The following is a 23,509-nucleotide window of genomic DNA, read 5'->3' on the forward strand; positions in this document are numbered from 1 at the left end:
CTAACGCCCAGTAGGTTACAGGTTTGAAGCACGTCACAGTCATTCAATCATTGAATCCTACTCAGAATACCACAGACAAGGTTAGACCTTCCGGATTCTCTTGAATGCTGCCATCAGTTCTTGCCTATACCACGAAGACTCTGATCTCACGGAATGGCTGGCTCGTTTGTCAGGCGAGCACTCGGTTGTCAGGCGATCAACCATGCATCGTGCAATCAGAAATCCAAGAGATATTCACTAAGCCTCAAATGCGTGTAGAACAAGAATGGTTGTCAGTCACCTTGTTCATGAGTGAGAATGGTGATGGGCGTCAATCATCACCTTCATCATGTTGAAGAACAAGTGATATCTTGGTAAAAGAACAAGTGGAATTGAATGGAAGAACAATAGTAATTGCATTAATACTCGAGGTACAGCAGAGCTCCACACCTTAATCTATGGTGTGTAGAAACTCCACCGTTGAAAATACATAAGAACAAGGTCTAGGCATGGCCGAATGGCCAGCCTCCCAATGATCTAAGAACTAAAATGTCCAAAGATGATCTAGAGATCTAAAAGTGATCAGAAGATTTCTATACAATAGTAAAAGGTCCTACTTATAAGAAACTAGTAGCCTAGGGTGTACAGAAATGAGTAAATGACATAAAAATCCTCTTCCGGGCCCACTTGGTGTGTGCTTGGGCTGAGCAGTGAAGCAATTTCGTGTAGAGACTCTTCTTGGAGTTAAACGCCAGCTTTGGTGCCAGTTTGGGCGTTTAACTCCCAATTAGGTGCCAGTTCCAGCGTTTAACGCTGGGATTTCTTGAGGTGACTTTGAACGCCGGTTTGGGCCATCAAATCTTGGGCAAAGTATGGACTATTATATATTGCTGGAAAGCCCAGGATGTCTACTTTCCAACGCCGTTGAGAGCGCGCCAATTGGGCTTCTGTAGCTCCAGAAAATCCACTCCGAGTGCAGGAAGGTCAGAATCCAACAGCATCTGCAGTCCTTTTTGGTCTCTGAATCAGATTTTTGCTCAGGTCCCTCAATTTCAGCCAGAAAATACCTGAAATCACAGAAAAACACACAAACTCATAGTAAAGTCCAGAAAAGTGAATTTTAACTAAAAACTAATAAAAATATACTAAAAACTAACTAGATCATATAAAAAACATACTAAAAATAATGCCAAAAAGTATACAAATTATCCGCTCATCACAACACCAAACTTAAATTGTTGCTTGTCCCCAAGCAACTGAAAATCAAATAAGATAAGAAGAAGAGAATATGCAATGAATTCCAAAAACATCTGTGAAGATCAGTATTAATCAGATGAGCGGGACTTTTAACTTTTTGCCTCTGAACAGTTTTGGCATCTCAATCTATCCTTTGAAATTCAGAATGGTTGGCTTCTTTAGGAACTCAGAATCCAGATAGTGTTAATGATTCTCCTAGTAAAGTATGATGATTCTTGAACATAGCTACTTACTGAGTCTTGGCTGTGGCCCAAAGCACTCTGTCTTCCAGTATTACCACCGGATACATACATGCCACAGACACATAATTGGGTGAACCTTTTTAGATTGTGACTTAGCTTTGCTAAAGTCCCCAATTAGAGGTGTCCAGGGTTCTTAAGCACACTCTTATTGCCTTGGATCACAACTCTTATTCTTTCTTTTTTTTCTTTCTCTCTTTTTTTTTTTTTCGTTTCCTTTTTTCTTTTTTTTTTTTTTTTTGAAATGCTTTTTCTTGCTTCAAGAATCATTTTATTGATTTTTCAGATCCTCAGTAACATGTCTCCTTTTTCATCATTCTTTCAAGAGCCAATATTCATGAACCACAAATTCAAGATACATATGCACTGTTTAAGCATACATTCAGAGAACAAAAATATTGCCACCACATCAAAATAATTAAACTATTATAAAATTCAAAATTCATGCAATTCTTTCTTTTATCAATTAGGCACGTTTTTATTGAAGAAAGGTGATGGATTCATAGGACATTCATAACTTTAAGGCATAGACACTAAGACACTAATGATCATAAGACACAAACATGGATAAACATAAGCATTAAAATTCGAAAAACAGAGGAACAATAACAAGGAAATCAAAGAACGGGTCCACCTTAGTGATGGTGGCTCTTTCTTGCTCTTGAAGATCCTATGGAGTGCTTGAGCTCCTCAATGTCTCTTCCTTGCCTTTGTTGCTCCTCCCTCATGATTCTTTGATCTTCTCTAATTTCATGAAGGATAATGGAGTGTTCTTGATGCTCCACCCTTAGTTGTCCCATGTTGGAACTCAATTCTCCTAGGGAGGTGTTTAGTTGCTCCCAATAGTTTTGTGGAGGAAAATTCATCCCTTGAGGAATCTCAGGGATCTCATGATGAGTGAGGTCTCTTGTGTACTCCATCCTTTTCTTGGTGATGGGCTTATCCTCATCAATGGTGATGTCTCCCTCTATGTCAACTCCAACTGAATAACAGAGGTGACAAATGAGATGAGGAAAGGCTAACCTTGCCAAGGTGGAGGTCTTGTCCGCCACTTTATAGAGTTCTTGGGCTATAACCTCATGAACCTCTATTTCTTCTCCAATCATGATACTATGGATCATGATGGCCCGGTCTATGGTAACTTCGGACCGGTTGCTAGTGGGAATGATTGACCGTTGGATAAACTCCAACCATCCTCTAGCCACGGGTTTGAGGTCATGCCTTCTCAATTGGACCAGCTTGCCTCTTGAATCTTGCTTCCATTGTGCGCCCTCTTCACATATGACTGTGAGGACTTGGTCCAACCTTTGATCAAAGTTGACCCTTCTAGTGTAAGGATGCTCATCTCCTTGCATCATAGGCAAGTTGAACGCCACCCTCACACTCTCCGGACTAAAATCCAAGTATTTCCCCCGAACCATAGTGAGATAATTCTTTGGATTCGGGTTCACACTTTGGTCATGGTTCTTTGTGATCCATGCATTGGCATAGAACTCTTGAACCATCAAGATTCCGACTTGTTGAATGGGGTTGGTAAGAACATCCCAACCTCTTCTTCGGATCTCATGGCGGATCTCCGGATATTCACCCTTTTTGAGTGAAAAGGGGACCTCGGAGATCACCTTCTTCAAGGCCACAACTTCATAGAAGTGGTCTTGATGCACCCTTGAGAGGAATCTATCCATCTCCCATGACTCGGAGGTGGAAGCTTTTGCCTTCCCTTTCCTCTTTTTAGAGGTTTCTCCGACCTTGGATGCCATAAATGGTTTATGGAAAAACGAAAAAGCAACGCTTTTACCACACCAAACTTAAAATGTTTGCTCGTCCTCGAGCAAAAGAAGAAAGAAGGGAGTAGAAGAAGAAGAAATGAAGAAGAGGGAGATGGTGGTGTATTCGGCCAAAGAGGGGGAAGAAAGGGTGTTTAGGTTGTGTGAAAATGAAAGGTTGAAGAAGGGTATATATAGGAGAGAGGGGGTGATATGGTTCGGCCATGGAGGGTGGGTTTAGGAGGGAAAGTGGTTTGAATTTGAAGGGTGAGGTTGGTGGGGATTTATGAAGGATGGATGTGAGTGGTGAAGAGAAAGATGGGATTTGATAGGTGAGGGGTTTTTGGGGAAGAGGTGTTGAGGTGATTGGTGAATGGGGGAAGAAGAGAGAGAGTGATGGTAGGGTCCTGTGGGGTCCACAGATCCTGTAGTGTCAAGGAAAAGTCATCCCTGCACCAAATGTTGCTCAAAATCACGTTTTGAGCCATTTCTGGCGTTAAACGCCGGGCTGGTGCCCATTCCTGGCGTTTAACGCCAGGTTTTTGCCCTTTACTGGCGTTTAACGCCAATCTGGTGCCCCTTTCTGGCGTTAAACGCCCAGAAAGGTGCCAGACTGGGCGTTAAACGCCCAACAGCTAGCATTACTGGCGTTTGAACGCCAGCTTCTTCTCCTCCAGGGTGTGCTGTTTTTCTTCCTATTTTTCATTCTGTTTTTGCTTTTTTCATTGTTTTTGTGACTTCTTATGATCATCAACCTACAAAAAAGATAAAATAATAAAAGAAAATAATTAATTATAAAACATTGGGTTGCCTCCCAACAAGCGCTTCTTTAATGTCAGTAGCTTGACAGAGGGCTCTCATGGAGCCTCAGAAATGCTCAGAACCGTGTTGGAACCTCCCAACACCAAACTCAGAGTTTGAATGTGGGGGTTCAACACCAAACTTAGAGTTTGGTTGTGGCCTCCCAACACCAAACTTAGAGTTTGACTGTGGGGGCTCTGTTTGGCTCTGTTTTGAGAGAAGCTCTTCATGCTTCCTCTCCATGATGACAGAGGGATATCCTTGAGCCTTAAACACCAAGGATTTTTCATTCACTTGAATGATTAACTCTCCTCTGTCAACATCAATCACAGCCTTTGCTGTGGCTAGGAAGGGTCTGCCAAGGATGATGGATTCATCCATGCACTTCCCAGTCTCTATGACTATGAAATCAGTAGGAATGTACTGGTCTTCAACTTTAACCAGAACATCCTCTACAAGTCCATAAGCTTGTTTTCTTGAGTTGTCTGCCATCTCCAGTGAGATTTTTGCAGCTTGTACCTCAAAGATCCCTAGCTTCTCCTTTACAGAGAGAGGCATGAGGTTCACACTTGACCCTAAGTCACACAAGGCCTTCTTGAAGGTCATGGTGCCTATGATACAAGGTATAGAAAACTTCCCAGGATCCTGCCTCTTTTGAGGCAGTTTCTGCCTAGACAAGTCATCCAGTTCTTTGGTGAGCAAGGGAGGTTCATCCTCCCAAGTCTCATTTCCAAATAACTTGTCATTTAGTTTCATGATTGCTCCAAGATATTTAGCAACTTACTCTTCAGTAACATACTCATCCTCTTCAGAGGAAGAATACTCATCAGAGCTCATGAATGGCAGAAGTAAGTCCAATGGAATCTCTATGGTCTCATTTTGAGCCTCAGATTCCCAAGGTTCCTTATTGAGGAACTCAGAGGAGAGTGGTGCACGCCCACTGGGGTCTTTCTCAGTGGCGTCTTCTTCCTCTCTTTCCTCTCCATATTCGGCCATGTTGATGGCCTTGCACTCTCCTTTTGGATTTTCTTCTGTATTACTTGGGAGAGTACTAGGAGGGAGTTCAGTAACTTTCTTGCTCAGCTGACCCACTTGTCCTTCCAAATTTCTGATGGAGGACCTTGTTTCATTCATGAAACTTTGAGTGGTCTTTATTAGATCAGAGACCATTGTTGCTAAGTCAGAAGTATTCTGCTTAGAACTCTCTGTCTGTTGCTGAGAAGATGATGGAAAAGGCTTGCCATTGCTAAACCTGTTTCTTCCACCATTATTGTTATTGAAACCTTGTTGAGGTCTCTCTTGATTCTTCCATGAGAGATTTGGGTAATTTCTCCATGAAGAATTGTAGGTATTTCCATAGGGTTCTCCTAGGTAATTCACTTCTTCCATTGAAGGGTTCTCAGGATCATAAGCTTCTTCCTCAGATGAAGCTTCCTTAGTACTGTTTGGTGCATTTTGCATTCCAGACAGACTTTGAGAGATCAAATTGACTTGTTGAGTCAATATCTTGTTCTGAGCCAATATGGCATTCAGAGTGTCAATCTCAAGAACTCCTTTCTTCTGACTAGTCCCATTGTTCACAGGATTCCTTTCAGAAGTGTACATGAATTGGTTATTTGCAACCATTTCAATCAATTCTTGAGCTTCTGCAGGCGTCTTCTTCAGATGAAGAGATCCTCCAGCAGAGCTATCCAAAGACATCTTGGATAGTTCAGAGAGACCATCATAGAAAATACCTATGATGCTCCATTCAGAAAGCATGTCTGAAGGACATCTTCTGATTAATTGTTTGTATCTTTCCCAAGCTTCATAGAGGGATTCTCCATCCTTCTGTCTGAAGGTTTGGACTTCCACTCTAAGCTTACTCCATCTTTGTGGTGGAAAGAACTTTGCCAAGAAGGCATTGACTAGCTTTTCCCAAGAGTCCAGGCTTTCTTTAGGTTGAGAATCCAACCATATTCTAGCTCTGTCTCTTACAGCAAAAGGGAATAGCATCAGTCTATAGACCTCAGGGTTAACCCCATTAGTCTTGACTGTGTCACAGATTTGCAAGAATTCAGCTAAGAACTGATGAGGATCTTCCATTGGAAGTCCATGGAACTTGCAATTCTGTTGCATTAGAGAAACTAATTGAGGCTTAAGCTCAAAGTTGTTTGCTCCAATGGCAGGGATAGAGATGCTTCTCCCATAGAAGTCGGGAGTAGGTGCAGTGAAGTCACCCAGCACCTTCCTTGCATTGTTGGCATTGTTGTTGTTTTCGGCTGCCATGTGCTCTTCTTCTTTGAAGAATTCGGTCAGGTCCTCTAAAGAGAGTTGTGCTTTGGCTTCTCTTAGCTTTCTCTTCAAGGTCCTTTCAGGTTCAGGATCAGCTTCAACAAGAATGCCTTTGTCTCTGCTCCTGCTCATATGAAAGAGAAGAGAACAAGAAGATGTGGAATCCTCTATGTCACAGTATAGAGATTCCTTTAGGTGTCAGAGGAAAAGAGAAATAGAAAGAAGAAGGAGAAGGAGAATTCGAACTTTTAATAGATAAGGTTCGAATTTGTGCATTGAGAAGGAGTGGTACTCCATAAATAGAAGGATGTGAGAAGGAGGGAAGTAATTTTTTCGAAAATTAATTAAAATATTTTGAAAACATTTTTGAAAGACATTAATTGATTTTCGAAAAAAAAGTGAAAAAGAAATCAAGTGATTTTTGAAAAAGAATTTGAAATTAGAAGTTAAAAAGATTTGATTGAAAACTATTTTGAAAAATATGTGGTTAAGAAGATATGATTGGTTTTAAAAACATTTGATTGAAAAGATATGATTTGAAAACAATTTTAAAAGATATGACTTGAAAACAATTTGAAAAGATTTGATTTTAAAAATTAATGACTTGCCTAACAAGAAAAGATATGATTCAAACATAAAAACCTTTCTCAACAGAAAAGGCAACAAATTTGAGATGTTCAATCAAATCATTAATTGTTAGTAAGTATCTTTGAAAAAGGAAAGAAATTGATTTTGAAAACATTTGATTGAAAAGATATGATTTGAAAAGATTTGATTTTGAAAAACTTGAAAAAAAATTGATTTGAAAACAAAATCTTCCTCCTAGCACCATCCTGGCGTTAAACGCCCAGAATGGTATACATTCTGGCGTTTAACGCCCAAAATGCTACCTTTTTGGGCGTTAAACGCCCAACCAGGTACCCTGGCTGGCGTTTAAACGCCAGTCTGCCTTCTTCACTGGGCATTTTTGAATGCTCAGCTTTTTCTGTATAATTCCTCTGCAACATGTTCTGAATCTTCAATTCTTTGCATCATTGACTTGAAAAGACACAAATTAAAAATATTTTTTGGATTTTTAATAATCAAAATGCAACAAGAATCAAATAACAATGCATGCTAGACACCAAACTTAGCAGTTTGTATACTACTGACACTAATAATATGAGAATGCATATGAGACACACAAAATACTTCAAGTCAATAGAGTTCAAAGATTAGAACATAAAAATCATCAAGAAGTACTTGAAGATCCTTAAGACACATGAATGAATGCATGCAATTGACACCAAACTTAAGATGAGACACTAGACTTAAGCAAGAAGCATCAAATATTTTTTGGTTTTTATGATTTTGTAAATTTTTTTGTATTTTTCGAAAATTAAGTGAAAACATCAAAATTCTTAATGAGAATTCCAAGAATCAGTGCAATGCTAGTCTAAGACTCCGGTCCAGGAATTAGACATGGCTTCACAGCCAGCCAAGCTTTCAAGGAAAGCTTCGGTCCAAAACACTAGACATGACCAAAGGTCAGCCAAGCCTTAGCAGATCACTGCTCCAAAAGCAGAATTGATGAAAATCAACAAGCTCTTGTGGTGATAAGTTGAAACCTCGGTCCAATCAGATTAGACATGGCTTCTCAGCCAGCCAAATTTCAACAAATCATCATGAAACTCTAGAATTCGTCTTCAAGAATTTCGAAAAAAAAATAAATACCTAATCTAAGCAACAAGATGAACCGTCAGTTGTCCAGCCTAAACAATCCCGGGCAAGAACACCAACAACTTGATGTTGTTGCCGGATCTTGGCACTGATGTTACCAAAAGCTTGCTCAAAACTTGAACAATCCCCGGCAACGGCGCCAAAAACTTGGTGCGCGAAATTGTGAACAATACTTTTCACAACTCTCATAATCCCTGGTCATGAACTCCAAAAACTTGGTGGTTCAATTCCATGGCATTACACAACTTCGCACAACTAACCAGCAAGTGCACTGGGTCGTCCAAGTAATACCTTACGTGAGTAAGGGTCGATCCCACGGAGATTGTTAGCATTGAAGCAAGCTATGGTCATCTTGTAAATCTTAGTCAGGCAAACTCAATTGTATATGATGATGAACGAAAATAACATAAAAGATAAAGATAGTGATACTTATGTATATCATTGGTGTAAGAGCTTCAGACAAGCGTATGAAGATGCCTTCCCTTCCGTCTCTCTGCTTTCCTACTGCCTTCATCCAATCCTTCTTACTCCTTTCCATGGCAAGCTCGTGTAGGGTCTCACTGTTGTCAGCAGCTACCTCCCATCCGCGCAGTGAAAGCTAATGCACGCACTCTGTCACAGTACTGCCAATCACCGGTTTGGTTCCCTCCCATACCGGAATAGAATAACTCTTTTGCGTCTGTCACTAACGCCCAGTAGGTTACAGGTTTGAAGCACGTCACAGTCATTCAATCATTGAATCCTACTCAGAATACCACAGACAAGGTTAGACCTTCCAGATTCTCTTGAATGCTGCCATCAGTTCTTGCCTATACCACGAAGACTCTGATCTCACGGAATGGCTGGCTCGTTTGTCAGGCGAGCACTCGGTTGTCAGGCGATCAACCATGCATCGTGCAATCAGAAATCCAAGAGATATTCACTAAGCCTCAAATGCGTGTAGAACAAGAATGGTTGTCAGTCACCTTGTTCATGAGTGAGAATGGTGATGGGCGTCAATCATCACCTTCATCATGTTGAAGAACAAGTGATATCTTGGTAAAAGAACAAGTGGAATTGAATGGAAGAACAATAGTAATTGCATTAATACTCGAGGTACAGCAGAGCTCCACACCTTAATCTATGGTGTGTAGAAACTCCACCGTTGAAAATACATAAGAACAAGGTCTAGGCATGGCCGAATGGCCAGCCTCCCAATGATCTAAGAACTAAAATGTCCAAAGATGATCTAGAGATCTAAAAGTGATCAGAAGATTTCTATACAATAGTAAAAGGTCCTACTTATAAGAAACTAGTAGCCTAGGGTGTACAGAAATGAGTAAATGACATAAAAATCCTCTTCCGGGCCCACTTGGTGTGTGCTTGGGCTGAGCAGTGAAGCAATTTCGTGTAGAGACTCTTCTTGGAGTTAAACGCCAGCTTTGATGCCAGTTTGGGCGTTTAACTCCCAATTAGGTGCCAGTTCCAGCGTTTAACGCTGGGATTTCTTGAGGTGACTTTGAACGCCGGTTTGGGCCATCAAATCTTAGGCAAAGTATGGACTATTATATATTGCTGGAAAGCCCAGGATGTCTACTTTCCAACGCCGTTGAGAGCGCGCCAATTGGGCTTCTGTAGCTCCAGAAAATCCACTCCGAGTGCAGGGAGGTCAGAATCCAACAGCATCTGCAGTCCTTTTTGGTCTCTGAATCAGATTTTTGCTCAGGTCCCTCAATTTCAGCCAGAAAATACCTGAAATCACAGAAAAACACACAAACTCATAGTAAAGTCCAGAAAAGTGAATTTTAACTAAAAACTAATAAAAATATACTAAAAACTAACTAGATCATATCAAAAACATACTAAAAACAATGCCAAAAAGTATACAAATTATCCGCTCATCAACCTTCTTCAATTCTGGAGATCTTCTGGTAATAACCATTCTATTATTTATCTATTCATCAAAGATGGACTTGAATTTGAATTCCTAACTTTATATATATACTAGCGGCTCACCAGGCACTGTCGTGCCTGTTGAGCCGCTTTTCTATTGAGTTTAAGAAATTAATTTTATATTTTTATTTTAAAATTATAAATTTAATAATAATTAAAAAAATTATAAAAAAATAAAATATCTTAAATTATTTAACATGTAAAATATTAAAAAAATAAATTTAAATTAAAAAGTAAGATTAAAAAAATATTAATTTGTTATTATGTGTAATAAAATTAATATAAAAATTTATTGATATTATTTAAAGATTAGTTATTTATAAATATTATTAAATTTATTTATTTTTTTAATCTTATTTAATTAGAAACAAATTTAAAAATTTATATCCAAAATATTTTTTATCTCCATTCATAATTTTAATAGATAAAAAAATATATTTTTTTAATTTAATATTAAAATAATAGTACTTTTATCTGACATTTAAGTAAAAATTATCTTTTGTAAATAACTAACATGTATTTTAGTTTATATATACTCTTTTTGAATCAGAATAATGTTATTATCATTATTTTTTTAATTATATTTTGGTTTATAGTAATTTTAATTTTAATAAAATATGATATAAATAAAGTCACATCAACATTAAAATAAAAAATACTTATCTAATAAATTTGAAGAGTGAATGATATATTAACAAAAGAATAAAATTAATTTCTTAAAAACAATAGAAAAGCGGCTGAAAGTGCCTGTTCAGCCGCTTTTTTATTGAGTTAAAAAAATATTTTTATTTTTTTATTTTTAAAATTATAAATTTGATATCAATAAATAAAAATTAATAATAAAAAAATAAAATATTTTAAATTATTTAAGATATGTAAAAAATATAAAATAATTAAATTTAAATTAAAAAAGGTAAAAAGTTATATTATTATTATGTATACTAAAATTAAGATAAAGATTTACTAACATGGTTTACAAATTAGTTATTTATATATTAAATTTATTTATTTTCTCAATCTTATTTAATTTGAAGCAAATTTAAAAATTTATATTCAAAATACTCTTTATTTTTATGTATAATTCGAATAGATAAAAAAATATTTTTTTAATCTTATATTAAAGGGTAAAAAACCCAATGAGCCAAGGAGAGCTCAAAATTACCTAATTAAGCCAAATCAAAAATCCATACATGAATCAACCAGGACGAATTATTATATAATTCGAATCAATATGATTTGAATTATAATTACATGTAATTCAAATTGATATGATTCGAATTACTAGGAAGGCAACAAATGAATGAAGTTCGAAACAAGTTGTTTCGAATTACATCAACATAATTCGAATTTAGTTAATTCGATTTACTAGGAAGACACATTGTTAAGTAATTCGAAACAAGTTGTTTCGAATTACACTTAACTAATTCGAATCTAGTTAATTCGAATTACTAGGTTAGGTTGTGATACAACATAATTCAAAACATATAGATTCGAATTATATATATATAGTGCGAGCCAGGGCTATATATATATGCTGTGAACTCATGTTGCTCTCAACAAAGAGGGGAGATGGCTAGCGAGGAGAGTTTCCTAGTTCTGGTACATTACAGAGGGTCGATTAAGAGAAAAACTCGGTCCGGCGTGAAGTTCACTGATAAGGATCCCCTATGTATTATCGTGACGCCGACAACCACCTACGATGCACTTGTTAGCTCTGTGCTGGAGAAGCTGGGTCTTGAAGGCGTTAAAAGGGTCAAGAAGTTTTTCTACCGCATTCCAACAGCGGTGCTCCATGACACCGTGAAGTTTGATTGTTTCACAATCGGTAGTGACGAGGACTTGCAGGTTATGTTTCTTTTTCGTAGGCAGTTTCCCGAGGTAAGGACACCAGAGCTGTTGGCAAAGTTGGTTGATGTGGTATCCAGCTCGGGTGGTTCGAACCGGAATGCCACTACTATAGTCGCGGTTGCCGGCTCGAGCTCGAGACCTGCTGTTGCTTCATCCTCCGCTCCTGTGTATGAGCCACCGATGCAGCCTGTTGCGTCCCCTTCGTTTGCCGTTGATCTGAGCGGCAATGTTGGAGACGAGGTTCGGTATGGGGAACATATTCCCACCGAGGTACATTGTCCCACACCGGCTAGTGTTGGTGATGGTTTGTTTGATGATCCAGATGACGATGACGTGGAGCCGGATATGATCGCTGATGAAAGCGGCGATGATGTTGGAACTACTGTTCCGACAAGGGCTACAGGTGGATCTAGTTCTGGCACACAGTAGTATCCACCCCATTTTTCCTCATTGGACCTGGATGCCATGCGGCAGGACGACAATGCTCTGCAGGCCTCAGGATTTGGTGCTAGAGAGACCGAGGGGTCTGCCGGTATGAACGAGTTCCAGGTTGGCCAACAATTTCAGGATAAAGATGAGGCGCTGTTGAGTGTGAAGACGTACAGTATAAATATGACAACAAGACATACACCAGTATCTATGAATCATCTAAACAGGTGCGATCCAGTGCCGCAACGGCGTGGCACCCGTGTCCGGTAGCCCCTACGAATAAGTGGCTCCTCATCCTCAATCGACTCGTCGCTGTCATCCGGAACTGGCTGTCTCGGGGTCATAGGCGCAACATGGACGGGTCTGGATGATGACGGGTCTTGATGGTGTTTTTGTGGAAAAATGAATTTCCAACACACAAATCCAACCGGCAAGTGTACCGGGTCGCATCAAGTAATAATAACTCACTTAGAGTGAGGTCGATCCCACAGGGATTGATGGATCAAGCAATTTTAGTGGGTGATTAGTTTAGTCAAGCTAACATTGAAGTGAATTTGGATGAAGTGTAACCAACAGAAAGTAAATAGCAAGGAAAATTAAAGTGCAGAAAGTAAAATTGCAAGTAACTTAAAGAACAAGAAAGTAAAATTGCAAGAATCTTAAATGACAAGAATTATAAATTGCATGAAAAGTAAAGGGGGGTTGGGTGCTGGAAATTAAATGAAAGCAATAGATTAAGCAATTGGAAATTTAAATTGCAGAAAATGTAAATGTGCAGGAAATTTAAAGAGAGCAGTAAAGCAAAGCGTAGAACAATTGCATAGAGATTAACTTGCAGGAAAGTAATTTGGAATCATGAACAGAAATGTAAAATGAAGAATAAGTGCAGAAGAGTTAAATTGCTTGAAAGTTACTTGAAAGCCAATGGAACAGTGAAAATAGAAGAGCAGCCAAGAATTCAACTCAATTTCAAAATAAAATTGAGGATCTCAAGGAATCAAAGAGACTAGAAAACAAGTCTAGATCTCACTCCCTTCCTTGATCCAACAGCAACAATTGCAAAAGAAATAAAGGAGAGCAAGTTGCAGAAATTGTAGAAGAAGAAGAAATGAACAGAAAGTAGAATTCAATTATGCAGAAGAACAAAGCATGGATTTCAGATCAAAGATTGGAACAGAATTCCTCCAACCTCAATCCAAAATTTCAAAACAAGAGAAAGACTAAAGAGAGAGCTCTCTAATGGGGCAAGCCTTTTTTTTTTCAGTCGAGCTCTATTAGTGAGATGGAATTGATGCCTTTATATAGGCTTTACAAAGTGAAAATTAAAACAAATTACAATTAAAATGAAAATCCTAATCTAATTGATCCATGTGCCTTTGAGTGATGATGTGGGCTTTTTCTTGCTTTGGATTTGAGGAGAAATGGGTTTGGTTGGCATTGATTCAATTTGGAGAGGAATTGAATTAAAATGGAATTTTAGTTGATTTTGGCCCATGAAGGAAAATTGCTTCCAGGAGGCTGCCCTGCCCTTGTGGAGGGCAGGGCAGAAAATTGATGCTTGGTGCTAGCAATTGGTGCGTGTTGGTGCAGCCTTGTTCGAGCCTGGTGCGGCCATGGTGCATGAAATGCTGCCCTGCCCGCGCCAAGGGCAGGGCGGGAAAAGTTGGTGCTGCCAGAACGTGCCATGGTGCTGCCAGAATCCAGAATTGGTGCACCAGATTTAGAAATTGGTGCGCCAGAAATTTTCCTTGGTGCATGGGATGCTGCCCTGCCCTTGTGGAGGGCAGGGCAATGTTGCCTTGGTGTGTCTTGTGCGCGCACCACTTCCTTGACCGTGCGTCTCCCTCTTCGAACCTTGATGGAAGCATTTTTGTTTATTTTCGCTTGTTTTTTGCCCTTAAAGATGCCTCTCGTTCCTGCCTCAATTGTGTGCCAAATATGAATTGCTATATATCGTTGGAAATCTCTGAATGTCAGCTTTCCAACGCAACTGGAAGCACATCAATTGGACGTCTGTAGCTCAAGTTATAGCCCTTTGAAGTAGGCATGGTCATGCTGTGTGCGGCCAGATTTTAACTTAGCGAAAATTCTTGCTTCCAACCATACTTTGCATCACAATTCTGCCCTGCCCTTGGCAAGGGCAGGATCGTGTGCGTGCTGGCTGCTTCCTCTCTTGATTTGGTCATGGGCCACGCTTTTAAAAGCGTGGCCTAAGGCTCCAAAGTGTACCCAACTTCAAAATGTACCCCAAGGCTCTTTTTTTCTCCTTTTTTTGTGCTTCTTAGCTTCTTTTTCTTCTTATTTCCTACAAGATTTATAAAATTAAAAGATCAAGGAAATATATCATTTAAGTACAAAAAGCATTCAATATTTAAGCACAAATCATCAATTTCTTGTATGAAAAAGCATAGAAAATGGGTATATGATGACATGTCATCACAACACCAAACTTAAATCTTGCTTGTCCCCAAGCAAGAAAAGAATCATGCAATAAAGATTGACAATCCAAGGTAAGAAGAATAGCAACTCAATGTTCATGGCAAGCTAGTTTTTTATGCATGCTACAATTACAAAAGAGATGTAAATGATTGATGCTTCTATCTAGCTTATTTTATGAAATCATTTTCTTATAATTCTTCCTTGAAACAAGCTTTTGATTTTTTTCTTCTCCTTTTGGGTGCTTTGCCCCATGAGTTAATAACAAAGCTACGACTTCTAAATGCTTTGTTTTCAAGTATTACCACTTGATACATAAGCACCACAAGCATTTAATTAGAGGACTTCATTAAGCTCATTTTTTTCTTTTCTTTTCTTGACTCTCTAATCATTGATGCTCAGAGCCTTGAGCTTTGAGGGAGTGCTTTTGCACTTGAGCCTAGCCTTGACTTCTAAGTGTTTTGTTTTCAAGCATTTGGCTTGATACATAAACACCACAAGCACTTAGCAAATAAATTGCCATTGGTACTCAGAGCCTTCAGCTTTCTCATTCTTTCCCTTTTTCTTTTCTTGCTTTAATTGTATTTGCTTCTTCAAGGTTTTCATGATTTCAAAAGATTTCACAAAAATGTACTAGATGAAAAACTTCAATTAAATAAAATCCAATGCAATTGAGCAACAATCAAACATACTAGCTTTCCAATATTTGTATGCACATGCTAAATTCTTCTTTAATTCCTTGTTTGTTTATGATCATGATGCTTTTTTGCTTTTGAATTCACAAAACTCAAGTTGGTAGTCATAATGTTACAACAACATATTTCAAAACAAATTCAAGCTATGCTTATTCATACCACACATGCATACAAAGAATATAAAGACAATCATGCAATTTAAGGTGCTGGAAACAAAGGAGAGGAAAAGGAACTTTACACCCTTGTAGTTCATCTTCATTATTATTATCCTTTTTCTCCAATTCTTCCCTTTCCCTTGCCAACTTAGAGTGCTTGCTCATCCTCAAGCAACAATTAGAACAATGGCTCTGGGGCTAAGATGGATCATGAATGTCTTACACAATGAAATGTTAGTAGCATATGTGTTTTAAGCAAGCAAAATGAAAGATGACAATCAAGGCACAAGAGACAATGACATTTTGATTGCAAACATAAGAGGGTGTGCATGATACATTGCATAAAAAAATAAGTGGCACACCAAACTTAGTGTGACACTTTCACTTGAAATTAATGCAAGTATCTAGTAAGCATTGGAACCAAATTTTGTTGCATAGCAACACCAAACTTAGAATGCAACCATATATCAATTTATTTGAACTAAAACTAAACAAAAGAAACTGTTATTTGTTGAATACAATCACCAAGTGAAGAATCTATCATGAGTAAGGATGTTTGGGTGATGTATTAACAAACACAGTTAATAAAAGAAAGCATTAAAAACAAGGAAATGACTAAAACAATCAAGAAAACTAAAATTGTCTAACTAAAAAATAACACTGCAGTGGCATTATGGTTATGTAAACAAGTGGTGTTGCTTGAATGAATTGCATAGAAAAAATAAATGGCACACTAAACTTAGAATCTTGGTGCGTCACTTTCATTTTTGATTTGATGCAATCATCCAAAAAGATTGAAAATGTGTTGCATGGCAACACCAAACTTAGAATGTAACCATATGCCAATTTATTGAATTTAAACAAAGTAAAGAAAGAAAACAAAGCGGAGAAGAGAAATTATACCTACGGTTGGGTTACCTCCCAACAAGTGCTCTTTTAGTGTCATTAGCTTGACATGTTGTTCTTCACTTTCTTCCTCTTCTTCCAATTAGTTAAGAGGAATGACTTCATGGGGGGAGAAATTTCAGCTTTTGTCCCCTTTCTTGGTTTCCTCTCAGCAAGCTTTCTTTTGAAATTGGCTTGGTTGAGCTTGCTTGCTGACTTAGGGACAGAATTGGTGCTCTTGTTAGTTGCCTTCACTTCTTTGTTGTTAAGACATGGTTGCTGTGTGATTTTTGGAGTTTGATCTTCATCTAGAGCCTTTTGAATTGGTGGTTCAATGAGCTTGTCCTTCATGAGCCTCTCTGTTTCCCTTGAGTTTGGAAGTTCTTGATTGTCCTCCTCACTAGCTTGTTCTTCCCCTTCCTCTTTTACACTCAACATTTGCTTTAGTAGCTCTTTCATGGAGGAGGTTTGTTGATCTTCCCAAGCTTTCTTCATCTCCTCTTCATACCTTTCAATCATGGATTCAAGTGTTGAGGCGTTTTGGTCCAAGGAAGTTTGTGAGAGTTGTGAGTTGTCATGTGCTCTTGTCATCTCAAGGGCAGTTTCATTTTCAACCACCTCATTCTTTATTGAAAGTTCACTTGATGCAGTGGCCTCCTTATCTTGCTCTTCCACTTTCTCCTTCACATCCATCAATTGGCCTTCATTTTCCTTGCTCAGTGGTTCTACGCTCCTCCTTGTTTGCTCTAAGGGGCCATTCATCTTCTTGAAGATGATTTCTTTCCAAAATTGGGGTTGTGTGTATCTTTCCACGAGTTTTTTATGTATTTCAATGGCTTGAAGGTAATCCTCATCAGGTGGTTCAAGAGATGAAGGTTGAGAGTAATAATAATCAAGTGATGAAGAACTTTCAAATGAGAAACTGGGATGTGAGGGTGGATGCTCTTCCATTCTTTGGTGATACTTCCATCCACCATGAGGATAATGATATGAATCATTTTGTGGTGGTGGTTGGTATCCCATATGATTTTCTTTTTCATCTTGTGGTTCTGAAGCATAGCTCCATGAATTGGAGTGCCCAGAATTTGAAGTTTCCTGGTGATATTCCCAACCACCATTAGAGATTGGTGATGGTGGGTGATATCCCATAAAATTTTGTTTGACCATAAGATGAGTTGAACTCCATTTGTATTTTATAAACATCAATGAAATTTGAAATTCATGTCATATAGAAAGAATTTCTTAGTGAGGCAATAACTCAAACACCTTGGTTTCAAACTAAAACAGAAAACAAAAATAAAGAAAATGCTTGATCTAGACTTCTCACCCACTTAATCATTGTTGATCTAATCAATCCCCGGCAACGGCGCCAAAAACTTGATGGTGTTTTTGTGGAAAAATGAATTTCCAACACACAAATCCAACCGGCAAGTGTACCGGGTCGCATCAAGTAATAATAACTCACTTAGAGTGAGGTCGATCCCACAGGGATTGATGGATCAAGCAATTTTAGTGGGTGATTAGTTTAGTCAAGCTAACATTGAAGTGAATTTGGATGAAGTGTAACCAACAGAAAGTAAATAGCAAGGAAAATTAAAGTGCAGAAAGTAAAATTGCAAGTAACTTAAAGAACAAGAAAGTAAAATTGCAAGAATCTTAAATGACAAGAATTATAAATTGCATGAAAAGTAAAGGGGGGTTGGGTGCTGGAAATTAAATGAAAGCAATAGATTAAGCAATTGGAAATTTAAATTGCAGAAAATGTAAATGTGCAGGAAATTTAAAGAGAGCAGTAAAGCAAAGCGTAGAACAATTGCATAGAGATTAACTTGCAGGAAAGTAATTTGGGATCATGAACAGAAATGTAAAATGAAGAATAAGTGTAGAAGAGTTAAATTGCTTGAAAGTTACTTGAAAGCCAATGGAACAGTGAAAATAGAAGAGCAGCCAAGAATTCAACTCAATTTCAAAATAAAATTGAGGATCTCAAGGAATCAAAGAGACTAGAAAACAAGTCTAGATCTCACTCCCTTCCTTGATCCAACAGCAACAATTGCAAAAGAAATAAAGGAGAGCAAGTTGCAGAAATTGTAGAAGAAGAAGAAATGAACAGAAAGTAGAATTCAATTATGCAGAAGAACAAAGCATGGATTTCAGATCAAAGATTGGAACAGAATTCCTCCAACCTCAATCCAAAATTTCAAAACAAGAGAAAGACTAAAGAGAGAGCTCTCTAATGGGGCAAGCCTTTTTTTTTCAGTCGAGCTCTATTAGTGAGATGGAATTGATGCCTTTATATAGGCTTTACAAAGTGAAAATTAAAACAAATTACAATTAAAATGAAAATCCTAATCTAATTGATCCATGTGCCTTTGAGTGATGATGTGGGCTTTTTCTTGCTTTGGATTTGAGGAGAAATGGGTTTGGTTGGCCTTGATTCAATTTGGAGAGGAATTGAATTAAAATGGAATTTTAGTTGATTTTGGCCCATGAAGGAAAATTGCTTCCAGGAGGCTGCCCTGCCCTTGTGGAGGGCAGGGCAGAAAATTGATGCTTGGTGCTAGCAATTGGTGCGTGTTGGTGCAGCCTTGTTCGAGCCTGGTGCGGCCATGGTGCATGAAATGCTGCCCTGCCCGCGCCAAGGGCAGGGCGGGAAAAGTTGGTGCTGCCAGAACGTGCCATGGTGCTGCCAGAATCCAGAATTGGTGCACCAGATTTAGAAATTGGTGCGCCAGAAATTTTCCTTGGTGCATGGGATGCTGCCCTGCCCTTGTGGAGGGCAGGGCAATGTTGCCTTGGTGTGTCTTGTGCGCGCACCACTTCCTTGACCGTGCGTCTCCCTCTTCGAACCTTGATGGAAGCATTTTTGTTTATTTTCGCTTGTTTTTTGCCCTTAAAGATGCCTCTCGTTCCTGCCTCAATTGTGTGCCAAATATGAATTGCTATATATCGTTGGAAATCTCTGAATGTCAGCTTTCCAACGCAACTGGAAGCACATCAATTGGACGTCTGTAGCTCAAGTTATAGCCCTTTGAAGTAGGCATGGTCATGCTGTGTGCGGCCAGATTTTAACTTAGCGAAAATTCTTGCTTCCAACCATACTTTGCATCACAATTCTGCCCTGCCCTTGGCAAGGGCAGGATCGTGTGCGTGCTGGCTGCTTCCTCTCTTGATTTGGTCATGGGCCACGCTTTTAAAAGCGTGGCCTAAGGCTCCAAAGTGTACCCAACTTCAAAATGTACCCCAAGGCTCTTTTTTTCTCCTTTTTTTGTGCTTCTTAGCTTCTTTTTCTTCTTATTTCCTACAAGATTTATAAAATTAAAAGATCAAGGAAATATATCATTTAAGTACAAAAAGCATTCAATATTTAAGCACAAATCATCAATTTCTTGTATGAAAAAGCATAGAAAATGGGTATATGATGACATGTCATCACCCATACCAGATCCAGGGGACCCACCATCATGCTGGCCCTGATGGGCCCTATCAACCCCCGCAACATCACCTCCCCCAGGCATCTGGGCACCCTGTCTAGCAGCACCCACCCTCCTCCTGCCTCCACGACCACGAACTCTCCCCCCACCCCTAACTGGGTCATCTCCGGCATCCATAGCCTGATCTACCCAGTTCCACTCACGCTGGCTACGACGTGTCCCAACTCGTGCTCTCCTCTCAATACGACGTCTGTCAGGAACATCCTCTACCCGGTCCATGTCTGGAAGTCGGCCTGCACCCCTCTGCGTCGCCTCATCTGGAATAGGAACACCTCTCGGATCCCCCAGTAACATCTCCGGCGACAAAAACCTCTTTCCGTGCTGATACCACCATGTCAAGAAATCATGTGACGGTCCGGGGTCGGGCATGATGTCAAACTGTAGAATATGATCAGCACGCTCCTGCCAGTGAAGATGCCACTCAGGGTACTGTGCCGGGAACCAACGGTCACCTCCTCTCCCGTCCTTTGACATCAGGAAGTCGATGTTCAGGACGGGAGACGGTATGGGCTGAATGCCGCCAAACTGAGGTAAAACTCTATCAACCTGATGCCACTCGACAACCGCAAAATAAATCAGGGACGTCCTGCATCGCCATAACATCGTATGCCGAGGCTCCAACACCTCAGGATGGACAACCTGGATGACGTCGACTGCGCTATAGGGCATCCATATGAACTGAAAAATTCAAAATCAAATCGTTCATACTTTCAGTTAAGTGATATAAACTGAAACAATGACTTGAGATACACAAAAGTTCTGCTTACTTACCTGCCGAGGCTGTAACAAGTCGATCTTCATGCGAGCCATCTGTACCCGAGGTCCCTTGTTGCTAATCCCAGGGTTGTAACCAGACCATCTGCGTACAAGAAAACAGAAGAATATAGGGCATAATTACAAAATAATAACAAAAAGAATATATAGTACAAAACAATAACGGTACCTCGAGGCAAGGGGCCAGCTGATCTCATCATACCCAGATGGTCTAAGTGTGGGAAACCTCCAGAAGATCCACGACTGTAATAACTGTAACGGGCCAGCTAACTTCACCACATGTCTGTTGGCGACTCGGCACATGCACCTGTACAGCCATGCTAGTGCCGCCGACGCCCAACTGTAGCGACCCATCTCCTCAAGCCGAGCAACATATGGTAGCCATCTGATGTGTATACGATTGCCGGACTTGTCGGCAAACAGCTGCGTACCCAATAACATCATGATATAGGCCCGGGCAAATCGCCTAACTGTCTCCTCATCTGCCCCATCTGGACACTCTGCGAATGTCTCCTGAAACCAGGTGCAGTTGACTGCGAATTTCTGCACCTGGTTCTCCGGAGGTAAAACACCGAGCAACTCATGGAACCACTGCCAAGCAGGTCTCCCACCCTCAATGTAAAGGTGGAAGTCTGTAAGGCAACCACTAACATAATCTCCGTCGACTGGCAACCCCAGCTGGTATGCGACGTCCTGAAGCGTGATAATGCACTCTCCGAACGGCATGTGGAAGGTGTGCGTCTCAGGCCGCCACCTCTCGACGAATGCGCTGACTAGGGGCTCGTCTAGTCGGAACCATCTGTCGTTCAGTCTCGCAAGATGGTAAAGTCCCGCCATCTGCAAGTACGGGACATACCTCTCATCAAGACGCATCCCCTGTTGCCGCCTAACGCTGGATATGCAACGACGAGGCTGGCCAGTACATAAACCGCATAATTAGAACAGATGCACAAACCATTTGCGTAAACCGCTAAAAGTAAAATAAACCGCTAAAACAAAACCATTAACAAAAACCATCAACAAAAATCATTAACAAAAACCATTAAAAAAAACCATTAACAAAAACCATTAACAATAAACCATTAATAAAAACCATTAACAAAAACCATTAACAATAAACCATTAACAAAAACCATTAACAAAAACCATTAACAATAAAACGCTAAACCAAAACCATTAACAAAAACCATAAACAAAAACCATCAACAAAAACCACTAGCCTACACTATTTTCCTAAACCATTAACAAAAACCATTAACAATAAACCGCTAAAACAAAACCATTAACAAAAACCATAAACAAAAACCATCAACAAAAACCACTAGCCTACACTATTTTCCTAAACCATTAACAAAAACCATTAACAATAAACCGCTAAAACAAAACCATTAACAAAAACCATTAACAAAAACCATCAACAAATACCATTATCATAAACCGCTTTCATAAACCACTAACCTCGTCGTTGATCACACCGGCGATATGAGCTACTCCATCCAAACGATAAAGCCTTCCCGGATCATCCCCCATCGACAGAAACAGCCGCTCTGGTCGCACTCGTACTGCACGTTGGTCTTCTTCTCTGGGATTTGGTGGGGTTGGAGAATGAGATAGTGATTCGAATGAACTTGGCTCGAACTCCTTTTATAGCCGAACTCCTTGTAATTCGAATCAAGTTGATTCGAATTACTATGCAACTCAAATTTCACCTAATTCGAATCAAGTTGATTCGAACCTCCCTACAATCCACTTCTCCTAGTAATTCGAATTACGTTGATGTAAATCGAAACAAGTTGTTTCGAACTTCATTGGATTCTTGCCTTCCTAGTAATTCGAATCATATCAATTCGAATTACATGTAATTATAATTCGAATCATATTGATTCGAATTATATAATAATTCGTCCTGGTTGATTCATGTATTGATTTTTCATTTGGCTGAATTAGGTAATTTTGAGCTCTCCTTGGCTCATTTCGGTTTTTTACCCTATATTAAACATCTTTAATTATTTTTAATTTTATTATTATTTTAAAATTATTAATTTTTATTTTGATTATATCATCTCATTATATTATACACTATTATTTTTTCTTATCATTCTTTTTACATGGATAACCATTAGTATTATCGTCTCACTGTCACTGTTATGTTGTCTTGTTTTATTTTTTTTTCTTGTTTTCTTCTTCTATTAACCACAACCACAATCAATTACCATAATACCATTATGACAGCTCTCATTTTTGTTCATCACTTTGTATGTGAAAGACAAATTAAAAATATATAAGAATGAGTTAACAAAATAATTTATGAGAGTTCTTCAGTTTATTATTGATAGGTATATACATGTAAAAAAAATTAAAAAATAAATATCAGATAAAAAAATCATTTTTTTAAATTAAATTGATGAAAGAAAACTTTGTATGTGAAAGACAGATTAAAAATATATAAGAATGAATACAGTTTGGTAAGTAAACTGAAGAGAAAGGAAAATGAAGGTGAAAGTTATACGTAAAATTAATATACGCAGTAAAATGGTATAAAATTTGCAATTGTAGTAAATGAAAGCGAGGAAAAGATGGAGACGATACAATCACGATATTCAAGGAAGGAGAATAATGGCAACAGTAATAGTATAGAAGAGTGCACCTAATGGTGAGAGGAGAAGCACTACAAATTGAATAATGAGATCAAACTTGGTATACAGTACTCACATAAAGAATATACCAAAAATAAAACGATAAGATCCATAAAAAATTATTTATCACCCCTAATTATTTTTTTTCTCCTTTCATACATGGCGTCGAAAATCAACATTTGGCATAGTC

General features: G+C 38.8%; 1 protein-coding gene and 1 non-coding gene across 2 annotated transcripts; both read left to right on the forward strand.

Moving 5' to 3' along the window:
- Nucleotides 1–5,797: 5,797 nt before the first annotated feature.
- Nucleotides 5,798–5,905, forward strand: LOC130952990 (small nucleolar RNA R71). Its single transcript, XR_009075163.1, has one exon. It is a non-coding gene; the product is annotated as a small nucleolar RNA R71 (small nucleolar RNA).
- A 5,631-nt stretch (nucleotides 5,906–11,536) lies between these two features.
- Nucleotides 11,537–12,244, forward strand: LOC130949552 (uncharacterized). The gene has a single exon (XM_057878236.1). It carries the CDS (start codon nucleotides 11,537–11,539, stop codon nucleotides 12,242–12,244), a length of 708 nt encoding a protein of 235 aa, XP_057734219.1.
- The last annotated feature ends 11,265 nt before the right edge of the window (nucleotides 12,245–23,509 follow it).

The sequence above is a fragment of the Arachis stenosperma genome, chromosome 9 (genome assembly GCF_014773155.1).
Source record: "Arachis stenosperma cultivar V10309 chromosome 9, arast.V10309.gnm1.PFL2, whole genome shotgun sequence".
Classification (NCBI taxonomy): domain Eukaryota; kingdom Viridiplantae; phylum Streptophyta; class Magnoliopsida; order Fabales; family Fabaceae; genus Arachis; species Arachis stenosperma.